Source organism: Periplaneta americana, chromosome 13, assembly GCF_040183065.1.
Source record: "Periplaneta americana isolate PAMFEO1 chromosome 13, P.americana_PAMFEO1_priV1, whole genome shotgun sequence".
Lineage (NCBI taxonomy): Eukaryota > Metazoa > Arthropoda > Insecta > Blattodea > Blattidae > Periplaneta > Periplaneta americana.
This window is the reverse complement of record NC_091129.1, coordinates 37,504,399-37,520,187: the sequence shown is the minus strand read 5'-3', so window position 1 is coordinate 37,520,187 and position 15,789 is coordinate 37,504,399. Positions and strand designations below refer to the sequence as shown.

At 33.8% G+C, this 15,789-nt stretch overlaps 1 protein-coding gene across 2 annotated transcripts in view; it reads left to right on the top strand.

The window, feature by feature from the left end:
* The window catches only part of LOC138711804 (cytochrome P450 4C1-like), a 174,705-nt gene that overhangs the window by 146,589 nt on the left and 12,327 nt on the right, over positions 1-15,789 (top strand). For both annotated transcript variants that reach the window (XM_069843048.1, XM_069843047.1), the window contains one exon: positions 12,087-12,266. In XM_069843048.1, the coding sequence (XP_069699149.1) occupies positions 12,087-12,266 (180 nt within the window). The remainder of the gene's footprint in view (positions 1-12,086; positions 12,267-15,789) is intronic.

Below are 15,789 nucleotides of genomic sequence, written 5' to 3'. Positions count from 1 at the left end.
AATGGCAGCTTTACGAATTCTGTGTTTATAAACAGACATTTGAAAGTTAAGTGCTTATTAACAATAAAATAACATCCATTTTCATTTTGTAACTCTAGTTTTATTTCCGTCATTCCAAATTTAATTGAGCAAATTTCACTCCTGAATATTTTACATCTGAGAACGTTTCAGATTATACACTTGGTACTCTAAGTGTGTTACGTTGTTTTACAATACCTAGTAATATGCATAAATTTTGTTATACATTCATTAACATTAACGATCAGTCTTTAATTTCACTAAACATTTGTCAGCTAGATTTGAGTTTCTCACTGTCATAAGCAATTTAATCGACTTTTGCAAAAATGACACATGTTACAAATTTAAACTAAAATCAAGTTCATTTTTATTTCTGAAATAGTGTTTAGTTAATGTCTCAAGGTTCAAGAACTCGAAATAGATTTCAGATCATAACATAAAATAATAAAATAATTCTGTACTGTCCTCGTTTGTTGTTGTGTGTAAAATAACAATAATAACAAAGCAAAACTATTTCACACACAACAACAAATACTACGCCCAAACAGAAGGATTGCCAATGGGATCACCCATATCCAGCATACTAGCAGATATATCTTTACACAACATAGAACAAACTTACATACTCAACAATGAACACAACAAATATGCAGACAACATAATATACTGACACAGATACGTAGACGACATACTCATACTATACAAAGGAAACAAAAGACAAATACACAAACTATACCAATACATAAACAAATTACACCCAAAACTTCAATACACACTAGAACTTGAAAACAACAACTCCATAAATTTCCTAGAAATCACCATAACAAAAATTGACAACAAACACACCTTCAAAATATACAGAAAACCAACCACCACCACCACCAAACACATACACAACACAACTAACCACCTCATATAACACAAACATGCTGCATTCAGGACAATGGTACACAGATTACTCAACATACCCATGAGTCAACAACACTACAATGAAGAAGTGAACACAATCAAATACATAGCACAAGAAAACGGTTACAATCCAAACATAATGGACAACATCATAAGAAAAACAAAACAAAAACTTAACAAACACAAAAACACGCAAAACACAACACAAACACAAGAACACAAGAAATATATCACACTAACATACGAAAATAAAAGCACACATAAGATCGCATCTTCATTCAGAAAGCAGAAATACAACATAGCATACAGAACAGAAAACACATTACAAAGACATCTCAACACACAAAAAACACAAACAAATAAATACGACCACATAGGTGTATACAAACTCACATGTAATAGTTGCGACAAGTTCTACATAGGACAGACAGGCAGATCATTCCAAACACGCTACAAAGAACACATTAAAGCACTAACCAGAGGACACAATACATCTACATACAGTACTCCGATCACATAACCGATGCTAACCACACATATAATAACATAAATGCGGGTATGGAAATCCTTCACATACAACCCAAGAACCAAAAACTCAACACACTAGAACAATACGAAATATACACACACACTAAAACACACCCCGATCAAATTCTCAACACACAGATCAATTTCAGTACACACACACTATTTGACTCCACTTTTCAACACCTTTCAACAATCAAACGCACCCACATAACAGGCAGAGAAGTTCGAGATGACGCCGAGATCTAGTAGGCTCTGAGGATGGTGTGATGAAACACCGAAACGGCTGTAAGCCGCACAAACTTACATAATTAACAGGAGTAAGTCCGCTAGTTAATCAATTACTTATATAATATTCTTATAGAAGTTGATATTCCGAAGAAACTAGTTCGATTAATTAAAATGTATCTCAGTGAAACGTACAGCAGGGTCCGTATAGGCCAGTTTCTGTCGGATGCTTTTCCAATTCACTGCGTGCTAAAGCTAGGAGATGCACTAACACCTTTACTTTTTAACTTCGCTCTAGAATATGCGATTAGGAAAGTTCAGGATAACAGACAGGGTTTGCAATTGAACGGGTTACATCAGCTTCTTCTCTATGCGGATGGCATGGATACGTTAGGAGAAAATACTCAAACGATTAGGGAAAACACGGAAATTTTACTTGAAGCAAGTAAAGCGATAGGTTTGGAAGTAAACCCCGAAAAGACAAAGTATATGATTATGTCTCGTGACCAGAATATTGTCCGAAATGGAAATATAAAAATTGAAAATTTATCCTTCGAAGATGTGGAAAAATTCAAATATCTTGGAGCAACAGTAACAAATATGAATGATATTCGGAAGGAAATTAAACGCAGAATAAATATGGAAAATGCCTTTATTATTCTGTTAAGAAGCTTTTGTCATCTAGATTGCTGTCTGAAAGTTACAATTTATAAAACAGTTATATTACTGATTGTTCTATATGGTTGTCAACTTGGACTCTTACTTTGAGAGAGGAACAGAGATTAAGGGTTTTTGAGAACAAGGTTCTTAAGTAAAGTAACAAACTATACCCTTATATCTAACAATACAAAAACGTCAGACCCAAATGAAATTGCAAACATATTTAACAAATATTTTCTTACAATAACTGATAACCTCAACATCCCCCAAGATAATGTTACTAACAGTTTAGATTCTTTAACACAATATTTTCCTACAAAATTCCCAAATATTCAAATATTTCCAACAAACAAACAAGAAATAATTGCAATTATTAAAAATCTAAAGTCAAAAAACTCCTCAGGATATGATGAAATAACAAGCAAAATATTAAAAGGGAGTTCACATATTACAGCTGGGCCATTAAGTTATTTATGTAACTATTCAATGTTCAATGGTATATTTCCCGAGAGATTAAAATATTCAGTGGTTATTCCTATCTTCAAAAAGGGAGAAACAACGTCTCCAGAAAATTACAGACCCATATCACTTCTACCAGTCTTCTCCAAAATCTTTGAAAAAGTAATGTATAAAAGATTATATCATCATCTAGAAAGATACAACATTTTAGTCCCAGAACAATTTGGATTTAGGAAAAATAAAGGCACAGAAAATACAACATTTAGTTTAACTGACAAAATTCTGGAGGCAGTAAATAAAAAATTTTAAGTTGGAGGGATTTTCTGTGATTTATCCAAAGCATTTGACTGTATAAATCATAAAATGCTGCTAGATAAATTAGATTATTATGGAATTAAAGGTGTTGCACACCAATGGTTTCACTCATATCTCATAGATAGGAAATAGAAAGTTTAAATCAATACAACTATGAAATCTACATCGACATGGGGAACTATTATTAATGGAATTCCTCAAGGATCAATATTAGGTCCTCTACTTTTTCTAGTGTTTATAAATGATCTTGCCCCCCTTGTAAAAGATGTAGGTCATCCCATATTATTTGCAGATGACACAAGTATAGTAATTACAGCCAATAACTCCAACACATTCCAATCTTCAACAGAGGAAATTCTCTTCAAAATATGTGACTGGTTCTCAGTCAATAAATTAGTATTAAATTGTAAAAAAACTAACATAATTCAATTTAAATCTTGTCCAAATTCAACGTCGGAAATTTCTAGGGCAATAATTAACAATAGATCCCTATTAGAAACAACAACAACAACCAAAGTTCTTGGCTTAAAAATCGATAATGTGTTAAATTGGAAAAATCATATTAAAGAAATTACCCCCAAACTAAATTCAGCTTGTTTTGCTATTAGATCTATGCAAAAGATAGTAAATATCAATACCTTAAAAACAATATACTTTGCATACTTCCACTCGGTAATGAGTTTTGGAATAATATTCTGGGGAAATTCCACAGATAGTAACAATATATTTCTATTACAAAAAAGAGTAATTAGAATAATAGTAGGTGCGAAATCTAGGGAGTCGTGTAGGAATATTTTCAAAAAACTACAAATAATGCCCATGGCTTGTCAGTATATATTTTCATTAATAGTCTTCCTCGTATGTGAAAACTTTGTAACTAATTCAACAGTTCATAGCATAAATACACGTCAAAAAAATGACTTTCATTCTCCATCGGCAAGTCTATCGTGCTATCAAAAAGGAATGCGTTATATGGCATTAAAATTTTTTAATAGCCTCCCTATCGATATAAAAAATGAAAATCAAAACATAAAATTATTTAGGGCCAAATTAAAGAGGTATGTAATTTCTCACGCCTTCTATTCTGTAGGTGAATTCATGACATTCAATAACACTTCATGAAATTGATACTAAAACTATGTGTTGTACTAGTAGACTATATTGTAAATCTCGTCTGTATATATTTCATATAGACTGTGACTATAAATTAAGATTTTATAATAGTATTAAGTTTTTTGACTTGTTCCATATTCTAGCTGTAAGCATGTATGAATGCCATGGAATGTTAATAAATACAATACAATACAATACAATTGTTTGGGGTTAGGAGGGATGAAGTTACAGGAGAATGGAGAAAGTTACACAAAGCAGAATTGCACGCATTGTATTCAACACCTACATAATTAGGAACATTAAATCCAGATGTTTGGAATGGGGAGGGCATTTAGCGTGTATGCCGAATCCAGAAAAGCATTATTAGTATAATTATTATTATAAAATTATAATTATAATTATAAATTATAATTATAATTATTATAATTATATTATAATATTATAATTACAATTATAAATTATTAATATAAAAGTATTATTCCAAAAAGTTGGGAGGCCGGACAGAAAAAGTTCTTTGGGAAGTTAATATTAAAATGGATTTGAGGGAGGTTGGATATGATGATAGAGACTGGATTGATCTTGCTCAGGATAGGGACCGATGACGGGCTTATGTGAAGGCGGCAATAAACCTCCGGGTTCCTTGAAAGCCATAAGTAAGTAAGTAAAGAACGATAACAGAATACAAATGATAACTTGAATGTTATTTATAGCGCTGAAGAACGATAACAGATTACAAATGATAACTAGAATATTATTTAGGCCTATATCGCTAACAAAAGAGAAGAAAATGAAATGATATCTTAAATATCATTTATATCATACTTACTTCCTTACTTACTGGCTTTTAAAGAACCCGGTGGTTCATTGCCGCCCTCACATAAGCCCGCCATTGGTCCCCATCCTGAGCAAGATTAATCCAGTCCCTACCATCACATCCCACCTCCCTCAAATCCATTTTAATATTATCTTCCCATCTACGTCTCGGCCTCCCCAAAAGTCTTTTCCCCTCTGGCCTCCCAACTAACACTCTAATTGCATTTCTGGATTCGCCCATACGTGCAACATGCCCTGCCCATCTCAAACGTCTGGATTTTATGTTCCTAATTATATCAAGGGAAGGATACAATGCGTGCAGCTCTGTGTTGTGTAACTTTCTCCATTCTCCTGTAACTTCATCCCTCTTAGCCCAAATATTTTCCTAAGAACCTTATTCTCAAAAACCCTCAATCTCTGTTCCTCTTTCAAAGTGAGAGTCCAAGTTTCACAGCCATACAGAACAGCCAGTAATATAACTGTTTTATAAATTCTAACTTTCAGATTTTTTGACAGCAGACTAGATGACAAAAGCTTCTCAACCGAATAATAACAGGCATTTCCCATATTTATTCTGCGTTTAATTTCCTCCCGAATGTCATTTACATTTGTTACTGTTGCTCCAAGATATCTGAATTATTCCACCACTTCGAAGGATAAATCTCCAACTTTTATAGTTCCATTTCGTACAATATTCTGATCACGAGACATAATCATATACTCAGTCGTTTCGGGATTTAATTCCAACCCTATCTCATTACTTGCTTCAAGTAGAATTTCCGCGTTTTCCCTAATCGTTTGTGGATTTTCTCCTAACATATTCATGTCATCCGCATAGACAAGAAACTGATGTAACCCGTTCAATTCCAAACCCTCTGTGTTATCCTGAACTTTCCTAATAGCATTTTCTAGAGCGAAGTTAAAAAGTAAAGATGATAGTGCATCTCCCTGCATCATTTATATCATGGATTTATTAATTTGCCATACAGAATAATATCTGTAATATTTACAATTAATATTTAAGGGGAAAAATTCGCTCCGGCGCCGGGGATCGAACCCGGGTCCTTGGTTCTGCGTAGCAAGTGCTCTGACCACTGAGCTACGCCGAATTCAATCCACAGCATCGGATCGAACCTACCTCCTTTAATGTTTCCCTTTATGGCCTGACTCCAAGTTAGGCATATGTTTTTTATTTTTTATTTCAGTAGGTTATTTTACGACGCTTTATCAACAGCTTAGGTTATTTAGCGTCTGAATGAGATGAAGGTGATAATGCCGGTGAAATGAGTCCGGGGTCCAGCACCGAAAGTTACTCAGCATATGATCATATTGGGTTGAGGGAAAACGCCGGAAAAAACCTCAACCAGGTAACTTGCCCCGACCGGGAATTGAACCCGGGCCACCTGGTTTCGCGGTCAGACGTGCTAACCGTTACTCCACAGGTGTGGACGGCATATATGTTGACGTATATGTCCAATGTCAACTGCCATTATACTTGGAGCGCACTCAGCTGAGTGACATATTTGGCCGGGATTTCGCAGTTAAGAGGACAGTAATCTGTACAGACATATGCACTGCTAGCTATGAGAATAGTATGGATTTATTAATTTGTCATACAGAATAATATCTGTAATATTGACAATTAATATATAAGGAGAAAAATTCGCTCCGGTGCCGGAGATCGAACCCGGGTCAGGGCGCTTGGTACGTAGAACCAAGAACTCGGGTTCGATCCCCGGCGCCGGACCGAATTTTTCCCCTAAATATTAATTACTAATAATCATTTATATCTCTAAAGAATGATAACAGAATACAATAATTGATAGCTTGAATATTACATATAGGCCTATCGCTAAAGTTTGATAACAGAATACAAAAAAGATAACTTGAATATTACTTATATCGCTAACGAACGATAATAAAATAAAATTATATTGCATTTTATGAACTTTAATGAACACTGTTGAAAATTGACCAAATTGTCACAAAATATTAACTTAAATATGATTTATAACGCTAAAGAACGATAACAGAATATAAATGATAACTTGAATATTATTTATATCCTTAAAGATCGATATCAAAGTGATAACTTGGATATTATTTATAACGCTAAAGAACGATAACAGAGTATAAATGATGACTTGATTATTATTTATATCACTAAAGAACGATATCAATGCAAGTGATAACTTTAATATTATTTATAACGCTAAAGAACGGTAATAGAATATAAATGATAACTTGAATATTATTTATATCGCTAAAGAACGATAATAAAAATGAAATGATAGCTTGAATAAAGCTCGAACTCACAACCTTCGAATCATTTAGTGAACACACTACGGCTGCTCTACGAGACGCAGATGTGAATGACTCCTGCTTAAACATCTTAGTTCCGAAGGTACTTCTATAAGCGTACGCATCATGTAACATCACCGTTATCCGAAGTGGACTTAGAAAATATTCGCTGTTCACGAATGCGGCCACTTTTTTTGACAGCTGTAGGTACAGCTGGCCGCACTCGTGAACAGCGAATATTTTCTAAGTCCACTTCGGGTCACGGCGATGTTACACGATGCATGTGCTTTTAGAAGCAGTTCCGGAACTACGGAATCATTCCATATCTGTGCCTCGTAGATTAGCGGTAGAGAGCTCGCTTAATGATTTGAAGGTTGTGAGTTCGGGTCTTGTTCAAGTTTTCATTTTATTTTTTAATCGTTCTTTAGCGATATAAATAGTCCATTATTCAAATTATCATTTATATTCTGTTACCGTTCTCTATCGATATGAATAATATTCAAGTTATTTATATTTTATCGTTCCTTTAGCGATATATAGGCAATAATATTCAAGTTATAATTTGTTATATTCTGTTATCGTTCTTCAGCGACGTGAATATTATTCAAATTATCATTTGTATTCTGTTATCGTTCATTAACGATATAAATAATATTCAAATTATCATTTGTATTCTGTTATCGTTCTTTATCGATATGAATAATATTCAAGTTATTTATATTATATCGCTCCTTTAGCGATATATATAATATTCAAGTTATAATTTGTTGTATTCTGTTATCGTTCTTTAGCGACGTGAATAATATTCAAATTATCATTTGTTTTCTGTTATCACTCATTAGCGATATAAATAATATTAAAATTATAATTTGTATTCTGTTATCGTTCGTTAGCGATATAAATAATATTCAAATTATCATTTGTATTCTGTTATCGTTCGTTAGCGATGTAATATAAATTTAATGTTAGGCTTAGAACAATACAGCTGCCTAATACGAGTGTTAGTTTTTTCTTCTTATACTGTTATATTATTACATTATAGTATCCTGTAACATAATAAATTTGAAAGGTGTCCCGAGGATTTGAGCCTGATACGTTGACATTTCAATTCCGAATTTCGCGACGTCCGAAGTGCCTACGTTCTTCCGACTGAGCTATGTCATTTACCTGGTATTAACGTAATTCAGCGCATTGTCAGAAACATTACAACTGAACATTAATTTCAATTATATTCTGAATATTTAATAATGATATAAAAAGGTTACATTTATGACAATAATATTTGTAGTTGTAATACCAACTGCAACAGCAGCAGTGTTAACAGCAGCAATGATAAGGACGTATTGCGTGGATACAGTTCAATACAGATTTTTCGAAAACAAATTACGACACTGAGGTCGAGATAATAAAATAATTATATTCTTCTTAACTCTGTGGACTTTATGTTTGAAAACGATATAGTTATTAATAGGACTCTAACAAGTATTTATATTATTATTTCCTAATTGAAGAGTATATATTTTTAGTATAATGAATGTCTTGCTGTTATTTTAAGACCTAGGTATAGACTAATTCTCTGAGGAAACCACGACGCCATTTCTGCCTGCGACTTTGACTGACATGGCCATGGGTGGGCAACTCGTGCTCTCAAAGAGTCAACACAATCTCAATGCAGGTAGAACGGACTCTGTACTAGGTGTAATGTTTGTGTGCAGTTCTTTCAAGACACATGTTCGATCGCGTCTGCTGTAAGTGGCGGCTAGTTTTAAGTGAAAAACAATATATATCCCAGATCATTTCCCTTTAGTTACGAGTAAAAAATATTTTTTTATTAAGAAGAGAGGTAAAGCATGTATTCTATTACACTTTCTTACGCATGACATTTTATGTTACAAGTAAAGAGTGAAAGTTTTAGTAAAGAAATACTGTCTGCATCTGCTTTAGAACAGCTAAAGGTAAAAATGAGACATCAACAAGGTGAGACTGATATCAAATATCATTAGCACGTTGTGCATGCGAGTTACAGAATTGCACGACATATAATCGACTAGCTAAGAACATTTATGGATAAATTTGAAATGTGGTAGTATCATGTAGAACATAAACAACTTCACTTTCTTTGACTATATACTATCTTGAAGAGTAATAAGAAAATCTTCTTATCAAATATAAGACCCTACTTCAAGACCTACAGCAGAATTCACTGCTAAGTTTGGAGAAAAAGTGACAATTGACAAGGAATCGAAATTTTTCTGAAATCTTTTTGGCTTTCGAGGATAGAAAATCCTGAAAATTCATAGCTTGAATTAATAAATTTACAGAACAGCACGCCACTCTGATTCCAGCAAAATCAGCAATCGAACTGTTCGTAATGTTGCCTAAGTAGAATTTCAAATATACTCTTTGCTTCCATATATACTGTATGTGCTTGAGGCATAGTTTAATACAAGAAAGAAGTGTAAAAGCTCTCGAAGTAAAGAAAGAGCTCAGAAATAAGCTTATTTCATCTGTCGTGACATGTAAAAAATACTTCCTTGAATTTGTTATTGTTTGCGAATACAGACTATTACCTTACTGAGAACAGAGGAATACTCTTTAATGTATAGGCTAAAGACTTGTAAATTCTTGCGTTCTACGTTTCGAATAGGATATATAATAAGAAATATTAACAAATTAATAGTTTAATAATAAATAAGTGTTGCAGCTATATTTGTTATATCTTGAAAAGGTTGTATTCAGTTTGTGTTTCCAGTACTAAACTAATTTATAAAGCTAGAAAATAATATAATTTTGTTATGTGTTCAGGTATAGTCTTTCTAAAATTACTATAATTATTGTACCATGTGTCATTTTGAAATTCAAATCATGGAATAGATATCACAATCACCTGCATGAGCCGCCAGAGCGCACCGTGGCTTTTGCAGTGAAACTACAAACAACTTGTAACTGCTGCGGTTGGCTCCGTCTGCCTTTCTCTCTTTCAAGGCTTTTTAGCACTTTGGGAGCACGAGTTGCCCAGCCATGGACATGGCTCTACAAATAGGTGCAGGAACGAATGAAAGTATAATACGGGCTGTGGTTCATCTTGGTTTTTCGGCATCCAAGGCAGGTAGGCGTTTCAACGTTTCAGAAAGGACAGCCCGGAGTGGGCAAAATTATCAACGCTCGGCAATTTTCGGCCGAAAAGCTGGGAGTGGTACAAGGAAAATTTCAACACCACAACAGGACGCCAGATTAGTGGCAGAGGTTGAAAGGAATCCCTTTCATACCGCTGCTACTTTGAAGGCAGTTGTTAATTTCCCTGGCCACGACCAGACCGTGAGAAATCGTTTAAGGGCAGCCAATTTGAGATCTCGACGTGCCATTCCTAGGGAAGTTCATAAGGAAGAGCATATAGAGGAGCGTTTATTCTTTGCAGTGGGAATTGGTGATCGGGATTGGAAAAGAGTAATCTTTTCTGATGAAGTCACCGTTTCTACTACAAAGGAAGGGCCCACTCTTGTATATCGTCCTCCTGGTACCCGATTCGACCACAGATACGCTGCCATGCGTGCCCGCAGTGGTAGAGTATCTGTGTCATGTTGGAATTCTTCAATTTCAGCAGGATAATCATCCAGTCCACACATCTCAATTGATTCGGGACTGGTTTGCAACGAGACAGGATATTGACTTGGTAGACTGGCCTCGTCGCTCTCCGGACTTGAACCCTTTAGAGAATATGTGGGCACAATTAAGAAGCATATGCGGAAAAATTGGCCCAATTGATGATTTGTGGAAGCTCGTCCATGGTCCCTGTGATGCCGTGACTGAGAACAGTCGGTATTTGAAAACACTAGTCGATTCCATGTCCACTCGACTGCAAGATGTGATCGAGATGGGAGGAAGATGGACTAAATATGTTTTTTTTTTGTTTTTTTTTTTTTTTTGAACTTTTATTGTTTTAATTTTTTAAGTCAGACGCCTGTAAGTTTGTTTTGTTTATGCCACGAAAGATATGTTTGTTGAGAATATAATCTTTCTTTCCATTTTCAGCCATAATGTCATATTAAATAATGACACAGTCATGGCATAATACATTCATAAACCTGATGTTAATTACTAAAACAGTCATAAAAGAAACAGAAACAATTATATTTTCTCTCTCTCCTAAAAAAAACATAAAAAGCATTCGATTCTGTTCGAACGCATGACCTTACGAACACTTGCCCGAAAAGCTACCATTACGCTATAGATTAACACGCAAAATCTTTCATTCTGACTGTAGATATCAGGCCACGTGGTCCAACAACATGTAACATCACCTGCCTCCGAATTGTAGCGGAGATACCCGAAGGGAACTTTGTATCTAGAGAGCGGCCACTTTTTCTTTTGACAACTGTACATAAAAGTTACTACATTTCATGACAAATATTTATCGTTGAATTGACTCAGATATTAAATATGACAAAAAAATCATTTAACATTTTAGGAGAAATTGTAAACAGATAGACTCACAAAAGGAGTTCTGAAAGTAACTTCTTCGTTTCCAGAGATGCTGGAAACATGTATTTCCGTGAAAATCTATAAATTAATTTATTTGCAGGATCTTGATTTTTTCCCGTTACTCTCCATGAGATTGAAAAAATACGAATTCTTCAACACATACTATACAGTCCGAAACGTACAGTACGAATAAGCAGAAATTTAATTTTTGTTTGCTCGAAATACTGGATCACGACTATTGTGAGTGTTGTTTATTATTTTAGGAGGCCATATCCTTCCTGCTGGAGCGAATGTAATGGTGTACTTAGAAACAATATATCGCAACCCAGAAATTTTTCCAGAGCCAGACAAGTTTGATCCAAATCGGTTTCTACCAGAGGTCGTGTCGGAGAGACATTCTTTCTCCTTCCTTCCGTTTGGTGCGGGATCGAGAAACTGTATAGGTAAGTAATGCTTCCAACACCGACAATATGATTTAGTGTGTGTTGTATTTGTAATTATTACTTAGCTTTTCCGTCTCTCAACTTTGTAGCATTTCAGAGTTGTGACGTAGATTTTACACTTCACTCCAGCTTAACAGTTAATGCCTTCAGGCACAGATAGAAAAAGTTTTTTCTGTGACCTATTCTGTATGTACTGGTCCACCTAAAAGTTTCAAAATAACATTTTGACAGACGGATTGAGCTCGGGCAGTGACTTTAGTATCTTCATTCGGGAGGGGTTCTAGGAGACTATAACATAACACGGTGTTGGAAATGAACACTGTGCACGATTGGAATGAAGAAATACTCACCTTAAAGATTTACAAGTTCTATTTGAAATAGAAAATGTTTGTGCGTACTGTTTATTAATTGATTTGAAAATATGGACCTTAAGTTTTAATGAATAATATGTATTAGACTAATTTTCAATTGAAAGACTTAAATTCCAAAAGAAATTAGCTAAAAGTCACTTAAGTTGTACAGTAGAACTAATTACAATGAAATTTTTGGACGGCTCAATATGAAGAATATTTTTCCAAAAAAAAATAAATAAATGTATTTTGGAAAAATATGAAATAAATATTTCAATATTAAAATATCTTATTTCCTAAACCACTTGAAGCAGACTTATATCATTATTTAAAAAAGCCTTTAGAGGTTAGTAATTATGTATATATGTTTTAATACGCTATCAAATAAAACACAATAAATATACGTAAATAAACAGTTTTTCAGCATCATAAAATCCCTAGCTGAATGCAAGAGTTAGATAACTCGTTCTTTTTTGCACTGAAGAAAACATTAAAAAAAGTTGTTACGTTGGCTGGACTCAACACTGGCTACAATACTAACAGAAATCACTTGTCTATATTTTCAGAAGTTCACTCCTTCTGATAGTTAATATTGTTTTGTACGATGAAATTTAAAAATAAGATAAATTAAGAAGATATCAAAATTAATGCTTGATACCAGTTTAAAACATTAATTTACACGTTTATTCTCCTGAGTCCTGAGACAGTTGTTTTGTTTGTGGAGGTTGCAAACAAAACCAGTCTTTTCCAACGCAAACAAAAAATGATTTTTCGAGTTTTCGGTATGTTTACAGAGACATCTTTCTGAAATTGTGACTATTTTTATTCTAACTCGGTCATTTTCATGAGAAGCAATATGGTAAAATCAGTATTTTCAATCAAAACAGGATAATTCCATATCATACTAATGCCAGTATTTTCATTTTCATTTTTTGTATAAAAACGGACATTTCCAACATTCTGTATTTATTGCAATTACCAGTCAATTAAAAATCGTTCATTTCAACTTCTGTGTGCAAGAGTGATAATATCTTACTGCCAATTAAAATTATTGTAAAAGTGTTATAATATATTCATTTTCCCATGATACAGTAGAATGAAAGTGAAAGACATCTCTATGGAGATAAGCTATTCAATTCATACGGGTATTTTTATTTTCATGCAATGTGCATTCACATAGTTGAGCTAAATGTTTTTTCATTGAAATTATTGTAAACGTGTTATGGTACGAATGATTGTGTAGTAAGCACCACTTAGGCCGCTATCTTTCCACAATAGAGGTCTGGGGAATATATTTTCCCGTTAGAGTGTCAAAATTTAATTAAAATATATGTATATATTTGGTAATGTAGGGCCTATGTGCTCTGGACACCTATAGCTGGGAGATTGTAATGTTATATTCGTTACTCCATTATACAGTTGATGTGACATGTATATTTTACTGTTATAAATATCAAATAGCTTCTTTGGAACAAAAGTGAACATTTTTCCTCATATTTACAAAAGAACAGGACATTTCCAAAATATTTTTGTCTATAAGATGCACAAAAAATGACTAAAATCACTACTATTAGCACCATTAGAACAACGGACGTAACATGCACGACACATAACATTTTGTTTTCTTTGGGATAAAGTGAAGGCTCGATACAGTTTTTGCTATTTCATGAAAAACAAATATATTATTTTGAAAATGACAGGGTTTGTTCGCAAACTCCACATTTTTAAAGTTCAATATACTTCTACACTAAAAAAATCATTGACATGAAGAAAAATGCTGAAAAAATTCTGCATTTTACAGTCAGGACACAAATACAGGTATATTATACTACACTTCGGGTCTCTACACATACATCTGATATCATAGTCATGTATGAAGTAATACTCGTACTTAAATTACTTTCGCTGGATTCGAAAGAATAAGTGGTAGTGGAATATGAACTACCTTTTTTTTTTTTTTTTTTTTTTTTTTTTTGGCCTCTCGAATTCATTGACATCACAGTTCAATGAATCTAAAAAGGAGAATTTGAAGATTTCACTTACTCTTGTGATTCCCGCAATGTTGGTGGATTGATAGCTTAGGTTTCTCAAGCGTTTCCTCAAAAATATATCTATAGTTTACTTACAATTTAATATTTTAAAACCTGGGTTCAATGGTATTTATAACAATATTAACGAAGAGGAAGAAATCGTGCAAAATATGAAAAGTATGAGCAATTTTATGGAATATGAATAATAATAATCGAGACACAACAGCCCATGAAGGACCATAGCCGAAGCAGGGGTGGACGATCATCCAACCAGAATGGAGGTATCGTGTGATTAGCACGAATCCCCCCCCCCCAGCCGTTATAGCTGGCTTTCGTAACCGAATTTCACTACCTAAGTGCATCACGATGCTAGGTGGGCACCCCATACACTGACCGAAATTTCTTCCCCCAGGAGCACTCGAACCAGCGCGCATTCCGTAACGCGAGTCCTAGGCAGGATGCCTTAGACCACGACGCCACGGCGAGGGACATGGAATATGAATATTTTACAAAATTATTATAAAATATGAAAAAAAATTTTTCGTTAATTGCATTCTTCACATCTTGAATAGTGAAAATCCTTGATACCATAATAAGAATGGATTAGAACATTGGCTGGTATGCATAAAGTTGAAGTAATTCTATTGCTAAGGTTTTCGTAATATATACTACACGGTCTTCATGTATAAAAACCCATAGTATATTCTTCCCTGGGTAGCAGAAAGTTGATCTGGAAGGCCGTGTTTAGTTTATGCTAGAATTCGTAATATAAAATGCTATTTATATCCATAACAAGAAGTATATATTTCTATTTCTAAGTGTAAACTAAGAAAAATCGTAGTCTGCCCTGTTTGAGACTTCATTAGTTCAACATAGGCCTAAGCATTTGTATGGCTTAAAATGACAAAATTTGTACAAATTCGCGCTAGAAAATCCTACAAGGACAGACGAGAACAATCAGAACGCGATTATAACAAATAGATTTTACAAATAAAAAATGTTATATGATCAATTTCTGTTAATAGATTACTCATATGTTGATTTTGAGATAACTAGAATTCTATCTGTTAATTGATTTTTGTTATTGTTATTTAAAATAATATATTTTTAGCAAAATGATTTTGTGATGTACTTATAATATAT